At 38.9% G+C, this 17,674-nt stretch overlaps 1 protein-coding gene and 1 pseudogene across 1 annotated transcript in view; one reads left to right on the top strand and one right to left on the bottom strand.

Moving 5' to 3' along the window:
* The first annotated feature begins 383 nt into the window (after nucleotides 1-383).
* Nucleotides 384-17,674, top strand: part of LOC102139623 (pantetheinase) — a 33,425-nt gene continuing 16,134 nt past the window's right edge. Inside the window, exons 1-2 of the mRNA XM_005551860.5 lie at nucleotides 384-613; nucleotides 2,610-2,740. Of these exons, the coding sequence (XP_005551917.3) occupies nucleotides 404-613; nucleotides 2,610-2,740 (341 nt within the window). The 5' untranslated portion in view covers nucleotides 384-403. The remainder of the gene's footprint in view (nucleotides 614-2,609; nucleotides 2,741-17,674) is intronic.
* LOC102139234 (cyclin-G1 pseudogene) lies at nucleotides 15,356-16,451 on the bottom strand (annotated as a pseudogene).

The following is a 17,674-nucleotide window of genomic DNA, read 5'->3' as shown; positions in this document are numbered from 1 at the left end:
CAGGGAGAAGGCAGCCATCTATGGGTCAAGGAGAGAGGCCTGGAACACATCCTTCCCTCACCGCCCTCGGGAGGAACCAACTCTGCTGACACCTTCCTCTGGGACTTCCTCTAGCCTCCAGAACCGCGAAACAATAAATTTTTTTTATATTTTACACCACCCAGTTTATTGTATTTTGTCAGGCAGCGCTAGCGAAATAATGTACACACAGTTCTTGATTTACTCTTCACAAATTACTGCAATAAGGGAGGGTCCTTTGTTAACTAACCATGCTGTGAAATCATAGAGTTTTCTTAATCAACTTCCATAGTTTATTTTTAAGGTACTAACTCTGGACACCACGTGTCTTCTCTCTATAAATACCAGGACATGCTCTGTTTTTCAGCAGTCATTGGACTTCAGCATGACTACTCAGTTGCCGGCTTGTGTGGCAGTTTTGCTTTTCTATGTCTCAAGAACCAGCTGCCAGGACACTTTCACTGCAGCTGTTTATGAACATGCAGTGATATTGCCCAATGTCACCCTAACACCAGCGTCTCGTGAGGAGGCTTTGGCATTAATGAATCGTAATCTGGACATTTTGGAAGGAGCGATCACATCAGCAGCACAGCAGGTACCATCTCTCCACTGTACTGGATTCTATGAGAAAGGAGGGGGGTCCTAGGAGACAGGGCCAGTGTCAGGGTCCTTTATACTTTTAGATGACATATGTATCAGAGTAGCCAAGAACCTTTATTTTACAGTTAGAATTCTAGTTTCCTCTCAAAATTAGAGCAAGGGCACTACCCTAACAGTAAGAACAATGTTAAGAAAAGAACAATTTGCTCATTATCAAGAAGCAGCAGACCTTTGAGGAACTGGCCATAAATTCAACAACTTTGTTCCCTTTTTCTGGTACAGATGGAGGATGGAGGATAAATGGATCAGGGACCAGGTGCTATTTTTGGAGTATTAGTGGCCTTCATGTACTCATGTGCTATTAAGGGTTTGCAGGTTTTGGAATAAATTTATAATCTGAAAACAAACAAGTTTTCAATTCCTTGCCAGCATGCATTATATACTTCATACTTCATTCTAATTACAAGATAAAAGTATATGTAATGCATTGTGAGTCCTTAAGTTGAGTGAAGGTTTCAGTTTCAAGTTAATCATACAGTATAAATTGTGGTTTATATGAATATTATTTTAAAAGCCATTAATCGATTAGGTGTAGACCAGGGATATATGAAGTGTGATAAAAGTCATGGATAAATGTGTATTACATATATCCATAAATATGTATTCTTTTGTGTTGTTGTTGAGACAGGGTTTCACTCTGTCACCCAGGATGGAGTGTAGTGGTGTGATCACGGCTCACTGCAGCCTTGACTTCTCGGGCTCAGGTGATTCTCCCACTATAGCCTCCAGAGTAGCTGGGACCACAGGTGCATGCCACCGTGCCCAGCTAAGTTTTGTATTTTTTGTAGAGATGGCATTTTGCCATGTTGCCCAGGCTGGACTTGAACTCCTGACCTCAGGTGATCCACCCGCCTTGGGCTCCCATAGTGCTGGGATTACAGGCATGAGCTACTGTGCCTGCCCTATATTCTTATATATACTAATATTTAAATGTTATCAGGAGTTCTGATGTTCTTTTTCACCCTTAGTCCAACTATTTCCTTAAAGATCACAGAGCTTTTTAAGGTGACTCTCTAATCAGAAGGTGCCCAGGTTAGCTCAGGCAGTACTTGCAGGCATGGCACAGTTCAAGTAACCAGTTTGTGGCTCCTCTTTTTCTGAGAAGCAGGAATCATGTTTGCAGGGGAAGGCTGGGGCACAGGAGGAAACAAACAGACCATTTATTAGTCAGTCCTGACACAGGCACAATTATCAGCCAAAGTTCAAGGAGAGGCTTGGTTCCAGGACAAGCTAGGTTTATAGTTAACAACTGCCATAGGAAACAACAATGGCAGGATTAGAAAATTAAAATGCTTGACTAAGTCGGGCGCAGCGGCTCATGCCTGTGATTCCAGCACTTTGGGAGGCTAAGGCGGGCGGATCACCTGAGGTCGGGAGTTCAAGACCAGCCTGATCAATATGGAGAAACCCCATCTCTGCTAAAAATACAAAAATTAGCCAGGCGTGGTGGCAGGTGCCTGTGATCCTAGCTACTCATGAGGCTGAGGCAGGAGAATCGCTTGAACCCGGGAGGTGGAGGTTGCGGTGAGCCGAGATAGTGCCATTGCACTCCAGCCTGGGCAACAAGAGCAAAACTCCATCTCAAAAAAGAAAAGAGAGAGAGAGAGAGAGAGAGAGAGAGAGAAAATGCGCCACTAGAAGCCCAAACCTCACCATATCCATGTAACATATCCATGTAACAAACCCGCATATATACCCTCTGAATCTAAAATTAGAAATAAAGAAAAGAAAAGAAAAATGAAAAGAAACAACACTGCACTGAAAAAAAAGGAAATTAAAAACCTTTGGAAAAGAAAATAAATTATAAAAATATAGAAAACAAAATAAGATTTAAGGGGTGTGGGGGGAAGCCCAAATGGTTGTTACTCTGCCACTCAGTTCCTCAGCTCCTTTTGCAAGTCCCCCTTTTGATTAAGGTGCATTTTTAACAGGGTGCGCATATTATTGTGACTCCAGAAGATGGTATTTATGGCTGGAACTTCACCAGGGACTCTCTCTATCCATACTTGGAGGACATCCCAGACCCTGAAGTAAACTGGATCCCCTGTAATAATCCTAACAGGTAAAGAAACAACTTGTGAAAAATTCACTAGTGAATATCACCTTGATTTACCGGGGAAAACTTTGTTGATGATCATTGAATAGATCCACGATCAACTCTTAAGTTTCAGTATAGCTTATTTTTCATCTACTATGAGTATATTTACTGGGAGAGTAAATATGAATTATGAAGTCACAGAAATCAGAGCTAGAAGGTAGCTTAGAAATCATCACATTTGGGCCGGACATGGTGGCTCACGCCTGTAAATCCAGCACTTTGGGAGACCGAGGCTAGTGGATCACGAGGTCAGGAGATCGAGACCATGCTGGCTAACATGGTGAAACCCTGTCTCTACTAAAAAAATACAAAAATTATCCGGGTGTGGTGGTGGGTGCCTGTAGTCCCAGCTATTCTGGAGGCTGAGGCAGGAGAATGGCATGAACCCAGGAGGTGGAGCTTGCAGTGAGCCGAGATCGAGCCACCTCACTGCAGCCTGGGCGACAGAGCGGGACTCAGTCTCAAAAAAAAAAATAAAATAAAATAAAGAAAATAAAGAAATCATCACATTCAATGTGAACATCTCTGGTCTCTGACTCCTCACCAGTGAACAGAAAAATATTTCCCTGTGTGGGTCTGTGATTTGAAAACTATATGAGTAAATGGCAAAATAGAGTCACATCGGTTTAAGATTAACAGTTTTCTTTTCTCATTGATAAGATAGCTGGTGAGATTAATGTAGTAAAGTCCTTAAAGTGTAAGCTGATTGTAACCTAAGAGGTGATATGTCAGGATTGTAAGTGGTTTAAGTCAGGTCTAGACTAAAGAGATATTAAGTATGATGAAAGCAGCACTATTAATTTTAATGTAAGGAAACCAACATCTTATACACCTAAGAAAATCATGTCGGTTCACATACTTCTTTCTGAATACACAAGGCTAAAATTGTTTTAGGAATTCCTCTTTTGGAACTATTCTCAAAACCACACAATGCCAGTTAGAATGGTGATCATTAAAAAGTCAGGAAACAACAGATGCTGGAGAGGATGTGGAGAAAGAGGAACGCTTTTACACTGTTGGTGGGAGTATAAATTGATTCAACCATTGTGGAAGACAGTGTGGTGATTCCTTAAGGATCTAGAACCACAAATACCATTTGACTCAGCAATCCCATTACTGGGTATATACCAAAGGATCATAAATCATTCTACTATAAAGACACATGCACACTTATGTTTACTGCGGCACTATTCACAATAGCAAAGACTTGGAACCAACCCAAATGCCCATCAATGGTAGACTGGATAAAGAAAACGTGGCACATAACACCATGGAACACTATGCAGCCATATAGAAGAATGAGTTCATGTCCTTTGCAGGGACATGGATGAAGCTGGAAACCATCATTCTCAGCAAACTAACACAGGCACAGAAAACCAAACACTGCATGTTCTCACTCATAGGTGGGAGTTGAACAATGAGAACACATGGACACAGGGAGGGGAACATCACACACCAGGGCCTATCAGGGTGTGGGGGGCTAAGGGAGGGATAACATTAGGAGAAATACCTAATGTAGATGATGGGTTAGTGGGTGCAGCAAACCACCATGGCACATATATACCTATGTAACAAACCTGCACGTTCTGCACATGTATCTCAGAACTTAAAGTATAATAATAATAATAATAATAATAATAATAATAATAATAATAATAGAAAAAAAACCACAGAAACTGGCTGGGTGCGATGGCTCACGCCTGTAAGTCTAGTACTTTGGGAGGCCGAGGTGGGAGGATCACCTGAGGTCAGGAGTTCGAGACCAGCCTGGCCAATTTGGCAAAACCCCATCACTACTAAAAATACAAAAATTAGTGGGGCGCAGTGGTGGGCACCTATAATCTCAGCTACTTGGGAGGCTGAGGCAGGGAGAACTGCTTGAACCTGGGAGGCAGAGGTTGCAGTAAGCCAAGATAGTGGCACTGCACTCCAGCCTGGGTGACAGAGCTAGACTCTGTCTCAAACAAACAAACCAACCAACCCACAAAAACTACTTACAGAGACACCTTGATTTTGATAAGATGGATTTTGACAAATTCCAGTGTTATATATCATAATCTTGTACTCTATTCTTTTTTTTTTTTTTTTTTTGAGACGAAGTCTCGCTCTGTCGCCCAGGCTGGAGTGCAGTGGCCGGATCTCAGCTCACTGCAAGCTCTGCCTCCCAGGTTCACGCCACTCTCCTGCCTCAGCCTCCCGAGTAGCTGGGACTACAGGCGCCCGCCACCTTGCCCGGCTAGTTTTTTGTATTTTTTTTAGTAAAGACGGGGTTTCACCGCGTTAGCCAGGATGGTCTCGATCTCCTGACCTCGTGATCCTCCCGTCTTGGCCTCCTAAAGTGCTGGGATTACAGGCTTGAGCCACCACGCCCAGCATACTCTATTCTTATTTAATTGTAGCATAATTATTTATTATTTAATCATGTCATATGTCAGTGCTTTAGTTTCTAGAAGGCAAGCACTCTATTATTACTTCCACTATGAACTAAATTGACTTATTTCCAAATGGCCTTTCCCTACAACCTCATCTCCAAGGGCCTCCTGAACATCCCCACAAGGATGTCCCATTCACTTCATTTCAAGGAACCCAGTCGCCCCTTTATGTTTTCCATCAACTAATGATGTCTGAATTTCTTGCCTCCTTAATTCTCTCACTCTCTCCACTTTTTTTTTTTTTTTTTTTTCCGAGAGAGAGACTCTGTGTCACCCAGGCTGGAGTGCAGTGGCATGATCTCAGCTCACTGCAACCTCTATCCCCCAGGTCCAAGCAATTCTCATGCCTCAGCCTCCTGAGGATGACAAGTGTGAGCCACAACGCCCAGCTAGTTTTTCGTATTTTCAGTAGAGACAGGTTTCACCATGTTGGCCAGGCTGGTCTTGAACCCCCGGCCTCAAGTGATCCACCTGCTCGGCCTCCCAAAGTGCTGGGATTACAGGTATGAGCCATCACACCCAGCTGCCTTAATTTATTAACTCTGCAATTTTTTTTGACTACCTATTATGTCTAGACATTGTTCTTGGCAATGAAGTGAACAAAACAGATTAAAAATTCCTGTCCTCTTGAAATTTATATTCTAGTGTGGGGAGGTAATACATTTTTTTAAAAAGATAATTATCTATCTATCATCTATCTATCTATCTTTATATAGATATCTTTCATCTGTCTACCTATCTACGATATGAGGTGGAAGTAAATGTTATGGAAAAAATAAAGTGGGGAAGGTGAATAGGGTGGCAAGCATGGGGCTGAAATTTTTAAAAGGTCATCAGAGGGCATCGCAGTGAGATTTCAGTGAAGACCTGAAAGAAATTAGGCGACAGATCATATGAGTACCCAAGAAAAGTGCATTCCAGGCTGAGGGAATTCTAAATTCCAGGATCCTGTGGTGAGAGTATGTGTCTAACCTATGGAACAGAAAAAGGGTTAGTGTGGTTACAGTGATGTGACAGAAGAGGAGAAAAGCAGGAAATAGAGGCAGAAGGGCAGGAGGATTGCAATGTAGAGAATAGATTCCAGGGTATAGGTCACCAAAGAAGCAGAGGACAGTTAAAAAGCTGTTGTGATAATTTTGGCAGAGAGATGATGGTGTCTGAGATCAAGAGACGGTAGACGTTTAGGTATTGAGAAGTGGACAGATTCCAAATAAAGTCTGAAAGTAGCACTGGCAGGTTTTGCTGAAAGACTGGATGTAGGATGTGAGAGAAAGGGAGGACTCAATATCCTTCCCTGCTCTCATAGAATCATATCTCATCCTATTGAGTATGTTTGAAGTATGCACAGAGTCGATTGCTTCCTCTTCTCATAGACACCAAACTTTTGGGACCACATCACCTCTTAGACTGAGTGTTAAAGGAACAGGCTGTCATCACTCTTCTTTTTTATTTAATTAATTTATTTAGCATTTATATGTCATATCATTCCAGAATGATTTGAAGTTTCTAATTATATCTAATATAATTAAAAATAGGATAGTTTAGTCTTAACAACAAACTAGAAACCATATGAATAGAGGAAGCAGTTGTTATGAGGCATCATGGTTAAGAGCTGCTCATTACAATTGGACATTAAGTATAGTTCTAAGAGTTTCTGAGCAGTTAAGAGAAGTACAATTTTGTTCAGACATTTTCATTGCATCATAGAAGAAAGTTTGCATATTTCTTCAGTGACAAACTATGTCTAATAACCTAACTTAAAGATGAATTTACTTATTCAACTTTTTTTTGTTAATTATTTTATTCTTAACTTTCATGGGTACGTAGTAGATGTATATATTTACAGGGTACACGAGATGTTTTGATGTTTGTACACAGGCATGCAATGGTAATAATCACATCATGAAGAATGGGGTTTCCATCCCCTCCAGCATTTATCCTTTGTATTACTAACCATTCAATTATACTCTTCTAGGTCTTTTAAAATGTACAATTATTATTGATTATAGTCACCTTGTTGTGCTATCGAATACTAGACCTTATTCATTCATTTTAACTATTTTTTTTGTACCCATTAATCTCACTTTCTCCCCCACCCCTCCCCTAACTACCCTTCCCAGCCTCTGGTAACCATCTTTCTATTCTCTATCTCCATGGGTTCAATTGTTTGATTTTTAGATCCCACAAATAAGTGAGAACATGTGATGTTTGTCTTTCTGTGCCTAACTTATGTTATTTCACATAACCTAATTATCTCCAGTTCCATTCATATTGTTGCAAATAACTGAATCTCATTCTTTTTGTGGCTGCATAGTACTTTATTCTGTGCATGTACCACATGGTTGTTTCCAAATTTTGGCTATGTGAACAGAGTTGCAATGAACATGAAAGTGTAGATATCTTTTCTATATACTGATTTCCTTTTTGAGGGGCATACACCCAGCAGTGGGATTGCTGGATCATATGGTAGCTCCATTTTTAGTGTTTTGAGAAACCTCCAAACTGTTCTCCACAGTGACCGTACTAATTTACATTCCCACTAACAGCATACGAAGATTCCCTTTTCTCCACATCCTCACCAGCAATTTTAACCGGTGCGAGATGATATAATTGTAGTTTTGATTTGCTTTTTTACTTTCTTATTTTTTTTTTTTTTTTTTTTTTGCAACAGAGCCTCACTCTTGCCACCCATGCTGGAGTGCAATTGGTGCGATCTCAGCTCACTGCAACCTCTGCCTCCTGGGTTCAAGTGATTCTTCTGCCTCAGCCTCCTGAGTAGCTGGGATTACAGGCGCCCGCCACTACACCCAGCTAATTTTTGTATTTTGAATAGAGACGAGGCTCCACCATGTTGGCCAGACTGGTCTCGAACTCTGAACTCAGGTGATCCGCCCGCCTAGGCCTCCCAGAGTGCTGGGATTACAGGCGTGAGCCACCGTGCCCTTGTTGATTTGCATTTTTCTGATGATCAGTGATGTTGAACACCTTTTCATATGCCTGTTTGCCGTTTGTATAACTTCTTTTGAGAAAAGTCTATTCAAATCGTTTGCCCATTTTTTAATTGGATTATTTGATTTTTTTCCTATAGAGTTGTTTTAGCTTCTTATATATTCCGGTTATTAATCCCTTGTCAGATGGGTAGTTTGCAAATATTTTATCCCATTCTGTGGGTTGTCTCTTAACTTTCTTGATAGTTTCCCCTGCTATGCAGAGACTTTTTACCTTCATGTGATTCCATTTGTCCATTTTTACTTTAGTTACCTGTGCCTGTGAGGTATTACTCAAGAAATCTTTGTTCAGACCAATGTCCTGGAGAGTTTCCCCAAAGTTTTCTTTTAGTAGTTTCATAGTTTGAGGTCAAATATTTAAATCTATAATTCATTTTTATTTATATGGTGAGAGATAGGGGTCTACTTTCATTCTTCTGCCTGTGGATATCCAGTTTTCCCAGCATCATTTATTGAAGAGACTGTCCTTTTCCCAATATATGCTCTTGGCATCGTTGTTGAAAATGAGTTCACTGTAGATGTTTAGATTTATTTGTGGGTTCTCTATTCTGTTTCATTGGTCTATGTGTCCGTTTTTATGCCAGTACCATGCTGTTTTGGTTACTAGAGCTCTGTAGTATAATTTAAAGTCAGGTAATGTGATTTCTCCAGTTTTTTTCTTTTCGCTCAGGATGGCTTTGGCTATTCTGGATCTTCTGTGGTTCCACATAAATTTTAGAATTCCTTTTCTATTTCTGTGAAGAATGTCATTAGTATTTTGATGGAGATTGCACTGAATCTGTACAATGCTTTGGATAATATGGGCATTTTAACAATATTGATTCTTCCAATCCATGAACATGGAATATCTTTCCATGTTTTGTGTCCCCTTCAATTTCTTGCATCAATGCTTTACATACTTCATTTTAGAGAGCTTTCACTTCTTTGGGTAAGTTAATTCTTAGGTATTGTATTTTATTGATAGTTATTATAAATGCTATTCCTTTCTTGATTTCTTTTTCAGATTGCTTGCTCTTGGCACATAGAAATGCTACTGATTTTTGTATGTTGATTTTGTTGTCTGCAACTTTACTGAATTTGTTTACCAGTTCTATTAGTTTTTCGGTGGAGTCTTTAGGTTTTTCCAAGTATAGGATAATAGCATCTGCAAACAAAAATAATTTTACTTCTTTCCTTCCAATTTGGACGTCTTTTATTTCCTTCTCTTGTCTGATTACTTTAGTGAGGACATCTACTACTACGTTGAATAATAGTGGTGAAAAGGGACATCCTGTCTGTTCCAGATCTTAGAGGAAAGCTTTCAGTTTTTCCTCATTCAGTATGATACTAGCCATGGGTTTGTCATAAATGGCTATTATTGTGTTGAAGTATGTTCCTTCTATACCCAGTTATTGAGGGTTTTTATTATGAAGGAATGATGAAGTTTATCAAATATTTTTTCAGTGTCAATTGAAATGATCATACGGTTTTTGTTCTTCATTCTGTTGATATGATGCATCACATCAACTGATTTGTGTATGTTGAGCCATCCTTGCACCCTTGGGATAAATCCGACTTGGTCATGATGAATAATTTTTTAATGTGTTTTTGCATTTGGTTTGCTAGTATTTTGTTGAGGATCTTTGCATCAATGTTCATCAATAATTTTGGGCTGTAGTTTTCTTTTTTATGTGTCTTTGGTTTTGGTGTCAGGGCAATACTAGCCTCATTAAATGAGTTTGGAAGTATTCCCTTCTCTAATTTTTGGAATAGTTTGAATAGGATTGGGATTAGTTCTTTAACTGTTTGGTAAAATTCAACACCAAAGCCATTAAGTCCTGGGCTTTTCTTTGCCGGGAGAACTTTTATTACAGTTTCAATCTTATTATTTGTTATTGATCTATTCAGGTTTTGGATTTCTTCATGGTTCAATCTTGGGAGGTTGTATGTGTCTAGGAATTTATTCATGTCTTCTAGGTTTTCCAATTTATTGGTATATAGTTGCTCATAGTAATCTCTAATGATCTTGAGAATTTCTGCAGTATTGGTTATAATGTCTAACTTTTCAACTCTGAGTTTATTTGTCTTCTCTCTTTTTTCTTAATCTCACTAAAAGTCAATTTTGTTTATCTTTTCAAAAAACCAACTTTTTGTTTCGCTGTTCTTTTGTATTTTTTTATTTCAATTTCATTTATTTCTGTTCTGATGTTTATTATTTTTCTTCTACTAATTTCAGATTTGGTTTGCTCTTCTTTTTATAGTTTTTAAATGCATCATTATGCTGTTTATTTGAAGGTTTTCTTCTTTGTTAATGTAGGTACTTATATCTACAAACTTTCCTCTTAGACTGATTTTGCTGTATCCTGTAGGTTTTGGTATGTTGCATTTCCATTTCCATTAGTTTCAATAAAATTTTTAACGCTCTTCTTAATTTCTTCATTAACCCACTGGTAATTCAGGAGCACATTCTTTAATTTCCATATGTTTGTATAGTTTTCAAAATTCCTTTTGCTATCGATTTCTAGTATTATTTCATTGTGGTTAGAGAAGATACTTGATATGATCTCAATTTTTTAAAAATGTTTTAAGATTTGCTTTGTGACCGAGCATATGGTCTCTTCTTGAGAATGATCCATGTGTGGAGAAAATGTTTATTCTGTAGCCATTGGATGAAATTTTCTGTAACTATCTATTAGGTCAGTTGGTCTATAATGCAGATTAAGTCCAATGTTTCTTTATTGTTTTTCCCTCCAGATGATCTGTCCAGTGTTGAAAGTGGGATGTTGAAATCTCCAGCTATTGTTGCATTGGGGTCTATCACTCTCTTTAGCTCTAATAATATTTCCTTTATATATCTATGTGCTCAAGTGTTAGGTGCATATGTATTTACAATTGTTGTATCTTCTGACTGAATTGACCTCTTTATCATTATATAATTAATTTCTTTGTCTCTTTTTATGGTTTTTGTCCTAAAAACTATTCTGTCTGATAAAAATGTAGCCACTCCTGCTCCTTTGGTTTTCCACTTGCGTGGAATATCTTTTGCTATCCCTTTATTTTCAGTCTATGCGTGTCTTTATAAGTGAAGTGTGTTTCTTGTACACAACAGGTCATTGCCTTTTATTTGTTTTTAATCCATTCAGCCACTCTATGTCTTTTGATTGGAGAGTTTAGTCCATTTACATTTAATGTTTTATTGTTAAGTAAGGAAATACTCCTGACATTTTGTTTTTTGTTTTCTGGTTGTTTTGTGGTATTGTCTTCCTTGCTTCCTTCCTGTCTTCCTTTTCGTGAAGGTGTTTTTTCTCTGATGGTATGTTTTAATTTTTGCTTTTTATTTTTTGTGTCTCTGTTGTAGGTTTTTTGATTTGATGTTATCATGCAGTTTGCAAATAACAACTTATAATTCTTATTTTAAACTGATGACAACATAACATTTATCACATAAACAAACAAGCAAAAACTAATAAAAGCTCCATACTTTAACTTCATCCCCCATACTTTTTAATTTTTAAAATTTCTATTTATATCTTATTATGCTATCTATGCCTTAAAAAGCTTTTCTCGTTATTATTTTTGATTGGTTCATATTTTAGTTTTTCTACTCAAGATATGAGAAGTTTACGTCACAATTATAGGTTATAATACTCCATGTTTGCCTATGTACTTACTATTACCAGTGAGTTTTGTACCTTCAGATGCTTTCGTATTGGTTATTGACGCTCTTTTCTTTCAGTTTGAAGAAATTTCTTTAGCATTTCTTATAGGAAACGGCAGTGGGTTCTTTTCTGGCCCACAGTGGGTCTAGAAATGCCACCCAGGAACTAAGTCTTGGAATTGAGAACTTTAGGATTCTGCTTGGTGCTTTATGTTACTGTGGCTAAGTTGGTATCCAATTTGTAAGACAAAGTCCTTTTACTCTTCCCTCTCCTTTCGTGAAGCAGGAGTCTCACCCCATGGCCACCACAGCTGGGAAGGTGCTAGGTCACACCTGAAGCCAGCATGGTACTTGGACTCACCCAAGGCTTGTAGTGAGTACTGCCTGGCTATCACTGATGTTTATTCAAGGCCCAAGGACTCTTTAGTTAGCAGGTGATGAATCTTGCCAGGACTAGGACCTTCCATTCAAGGCAGAAAGTTCCCTTATAGCCCAGTATATGTCTAGAAATGTCATCAGGGAGCTAGGACCTGGGTTGGGGGCTTCAGTACTCTGTTTGGTGCTTTATTTTACTGTGGGTGAGCTGTTATCCAAGTTGCAAGACAAAGTCCTTTCTATGCTCCTCTCTTCTTTCTTAAGGTAGAGAGATGGAGTTTCTCTCTCAAAGCTGTGAGCTGTGCTGCCTGGAATTGGAGGAGGGGTGATGCAAGCACTCCTTTGACCACTCCAGCTGGTGTCTCACTAGGTTATGGCACTCCAAGGCTACTGGTTCGGAGCTCAGTACAGCACTAGGACTTACCTAGGAATTGTAGTCCTCGTGGCTTAAATCAGTGGTCCCCAACATTTTTGGCACCAGGGACTGGTTTTGTGGAAGACAATTTTTTAATGGGCAGGGTGGAGGATGGTTTCTGGGTAAAACTGTTCCATCTCAGATCGTCAGACATTAGTTAAATTCTCATAAGGAGCATACAACCTAGATTCCTCAGATGCACAGTTCGCAACAGGCTTCCACTCCTATGAGAATCTAATGCTGCAACTGATCTGACAGGAGGCGGAGCTCAGGCAGTAATGCCACTCACCTCCTGCTGTGCAGCCGGTTTCTAACAGGCCACCGACTGGTACTGCTGTGCAGCCCAATTCCTAATAGGTCACAGTCTGTGGCTTACGGATTGGGAACCCCTGGCCTAGACTGCCTTTCGAGTTTATTTAGAACCCCAGAGAACTTTAACCCACACTGGTGATGCTTGGTGGAACTCAGGTTCTGACTGCTGGGAAGGACAATTCCCCTCTGGCTAGAGCTGTTCTAAATGTGCCCTCTGTGGGCACTGGCTGAATTCTGTGCCATGTTGCTTTCTGCTGTTACACGGCATCACTGACTTCCAGTGCAAAGTCCCACAATCACTGTACTTTCCTTCTCCCAAGGGCACAAATTTTCCCTCCACACCATGTGGTGACCTGGAGGATGGGGGAGAGTGGTGTTGGCAATTAAAGACTTTCTTTCCTACCTTCTTCAGTGCCTCTTGTCTTGATATGATTTTAAAGCAAAGTATTGTGATTACTCTTCTGATTTTTGGTTCTTATGAAGGTGCTTTCTTGTGTGGATGGTTGTTCAGTTTGGTGATCCTGCAGGAAGACAATCGCTGGAAGGTTCTATTTGGCCATCTTGCCCTGCTTCCTCCTCATCCTTTATTTCTTTCTCTTGCCGATTGCTCTGGCTAGCACTTCCAGTACAATGTCAAATAGAAGTGGTGAAGGTGGGCTTCCTTGTCTTGTTACAGTTCTTAGAACAAAGGCTTTCAGCTTTTCCCCATTCCCTAGGATGTTAGCTGTGGGTGGTGACATAAATGCCATATATAGCCTTTATTATGGTGAGGTATGTTCCTTCTGTATAATAAAGTGCACATCTCTGAATTATGTATTACTTGCATGGTGGGTGCCAAGAAACTATTTATACTGCCTAGAATATTAACCTTTATTATGCCTAAAGAGTTCGTTAGTCAAATGTTGGTTTTGATGTAGACCTCATAATTTAAAATTCAACATTTAAATTAAATAGTTTAGCATTTTTTAATACCACCTAAATACAATATATTGATCTAGAAAGTTAGATCAATGTTAGAAATGAAGTTTCACGGTGTACCTTTCCAGACTCATCATTAGCATTTCATATTTTTACTTTTAGCTTCGATTTGAATGTTTCACAGATGAATTTAAATCTACACATGGTTACACCATAGCATAATATTAATAGGCAGTTCCCCTAAATTTGGGAACATCGCCTTAATGTAGTTGTGATGTTTTGAGGCTTCATAGTTTAAGCCCATTATGCTATTATGGAGTCTATAGAGCAGAGTTATGGGGAAAGGCTTCAGAGAAGAGCTTTTTGTTGCTACTATAACCTTATTTACAGAAACAACAAAAAACCCAAACTTATTTGAAGTCTGCTTAAATATTACTGTTAAATGTGAAGTATTTATATCTAAGATTCATAATCATATGAATGTCAACATTTAGTTTTGAGTAGAAAAAGATAAATCATTACTGTGGGTTAAGAAATTTAAATGGCGATGCGTGAGGGAGCTCGTAGCATGTCCATTCCACCCTTTCCATCTCCACCCTCCCCAGAGTTTCTTCCCCAGGGTGCCCTGCTTGTTGCTTTATTTTGGTATCTCCAAGATGGTTGGAGATACCTGTCCGGCCTCTGGTGTTCTGCATGGGGTCTTGTCTTCTTCCCATTCCACTCAGGCTCAACTCCAGACTGGAACATGGTTTGGGAAGCAGTGGGGATAGCCAAGATGGTTGTCAGTGGGTGGCCCAGCAGTTCCTGTCCCAGGAGTGGCCACAGACCAGGAGTAGTGGTGGCTGTGCATGTGGCCAGCCTGCTGCCATTGTCTCATCCTTGTCAGGGCCCTCTCTTTCACCTTACAGCATCTGAGGGGCACAGAGAGGGTTGGGGCCGACAATGCCCCTGCAAATTTTTTTAAAATAAAATTTAGATGACAAGTATATATCATATATGCAGTGACCAAGCATATAACTACTTTACAGTCATCTAACTGCTGTAGCAATGATATGTAAGTACAGTGTCAAAACACCCTGACAGTTTTCGGAAACCCAAAGTGGAGACCATCTGCCATATCTTACTTTTTCTTTAGGTACAATACCCAAATTCATATTCATTTTGCTTACACATGAATAGTTTCAAATCTGTTCACATATGGTTTAAAGTTTTTGTCCCTATTGTCTTAACTCAGGCTTGTGTAACTTAAAATGAGCCTGAGTGTGGGTCTACATACAGCAAGATGTGCAATAAAAACACAATTTTAGTGCTACTTTCAAAATTCATGCTATTAAGAAGGATGCTGTTTTCAAAGCTGAAAAGATCATGAAATGGCTGACTTACATATCAGAGGTTGGATAATTCCTTACTATTGAGGTGTTATAGTTTCTATGTAGTAAATGTCTTCAAATATTAACTGAAAGATCAGTGAAGTATTTTCTCCTTTGTAATTCCAACTTCATTTTGTTTATTCTGAAGATAATTAATATTTTAATTGCAAAAGAAATTATAGCATTGGAAAATTTTCTCTATATGGAGAATAACAATGAACCAAATTTACCAATTAGGGAACCATTTCAGGAATTGTTGGTCGGTGAATTTTTCTGCAGTAACTATGTTTCAGTTGCAATGCAGTATGCCCAGAAACAATCCATTTCAACTTCCGAATGTTTGATTTGGAAAACTTGTTTGATGAGTATTCAGTTAAACACTTGGATACAAGCCCTTTCCAGAAGGTCACATCTCTACCATTTATTTTGGAATGTTTCTGAAGACATTCTACTCATTTTATTAACTCTACATACTTCTGTTTTTGGATCTCCAATATGATTATAGACAATATCAACACAGAAGGCTTTGGTTTAGACTCTAAAGGTTAGAGCTTTTGATCTTGACATGCCCTAAGTTGGGCTTCCAGTCAAAATTGAGGTCACTTCTCCTTTCAAATGGCAAGTTCTCTTGAATGAGTGCATAGTGGAGTTGCAGAAATTGAAAGGCAGTAGCAGCTTTCACTTTACATTACACCTTCTCCAATACAATCTTTTCCATTCTCATCAAGTCTGAAACTGTGAACCTTTATTCACTTATTTGGAACACATCCGTTGCCAATGGGACATTCCCTTCCTCTTCTATTGATTTTACCGCCAAATAGAAGCAGCTCAGTCCAACACATCCAAGGTGCTTGGACTGTACTTTCATTTAACACAGGAATCTGTCCAGTAAATTCACAGAGAAAATGCCTTTATGTTAAAGTCAAAGAACTGAGTTAGACTAGCATCTTGTACTTCAAAGTCCTGTAGCCTTGCAATCATTCTGAGGCTATTGTCTATCATGTGCAAATTCAATTGTCTCAAGCCACAGATCTTTAACTGACATCCAGACTTCTGTTCCAACAGGGCATTCAGCTGGTGTAGCAGTTTCTGAGAGTCAGGTGTCAGTACCTCTATCATCTTGATAGTGACTGGGGCTCAGTGGTAACCACCCTTCTTGGGCCTGCCCTCATCTCACCTCACGAAATCCAATCTCAGAGGCCTAGGAAACAAAGCAAAGGGAGAGGCCTAGGGAGCGGGAGCCTTCCTGGGTGAATGTCTCTGCACAGCCACCAAGATCATATTGCCCTCATCAGGGTCAGCTTGGAGCTGAAGGGCTGAAAAGGCATTTTGATATTTGATTGCGTATTATTTCATACTGTTATTTCAGAGTTTTGTGTGCACATATTGTTTCTTCAGTAAGTCTAATGCTTTATAAGCATAGTAACCACACCTGACATTTCCATGTCTCGCACATTGTGTGCTTGGACAGCTCTGCCTGGAATATTCTTCCCCCGGTTGCCCACATGTCTAATATAGTGCTTTGTGTTGTGTCAAAACCTAATGCATATTTGTTGAATATTTAACACGTGCTGATTTTAGGTTAGTAAATGTCTTTTCGATAATTGATGATTTTTGTTATACCTAGAGATTGAACACTTTGAAAGCAGGCTTAGAAAATGCATTTCAATTATTCTTTTTCACCCCCTCCTTCTGTGCCCAGGACAAAACTCTGCATGGATTAAGAACTTGGTAAATATTACAGATGAAGCAACAGGCAGATTTCAGGCACACATAAGCAAATTGAATTTTTAAACCCTCAATCAGGACATGTGGTTTAATTTTGGAGCATTTTATGTATATGCCAAACAGCCTGAGAAATGTAGCTTGAATTGAAATATATTAGAATACATGAAGACGAATAGAGACAGTAGGAAAATATGTTTGTCATCAGAACTGTTTCAGAAATCCAAAACACCAACCTACCTATTCCACCACTTCAGGTGATCCAAAAAGACTGGGAGTAAACATGTTTCGAGTGGTTCAATGTGTTGTAATTTATATCTATGCATTTCAGATATTAATTGAAACAAAGGTGGGTTAAACTATTGAATGGTTGTTCTGTCTTATAAACACATTTAAATAATACTTTTCTACATGTATTATTATATCCTTTTCTGATCTTTTTCAAGGATCTATTTTATAGATGATTTCTATGGTCTTCCTTATATTAATTATACAAATTTGTTTGTAGATCTAATAACCAAGATTTGATGGCACCAAATTTTTCTTCATATAACAGTTATCTCAGCCTTCTCAGCTATGCTTCAATAACCTGGTGTAAACCATTTACCATTTCAGAGTTTTGCAATGGAGGATAAATATAGCAATATGTTATATATTATTTTCAAAATTGTATTTTAATTGCTTTACTGGGACAATTATTGGTAAC

This window comes from Macaca fascicularis, chromosome 4 (assembly GCF_037993035.2).
Source record: "Macaca fascicularis isolate 582-1 chromosome 4, T2T-MFA8v1.1".
NCBI classification, from domain to species: domain Eukaryota; kingdom Metazoa; phylum Chordata; class Mammalia; order Primates; family Cercopithecidae; genus Macaca; species Macaca fascicularis.
The sequence above is the reverse complement of the archived record's forward strand: the minus strand, read 5'-3'. Positions and strand labels throughout refer to the sequence as shown.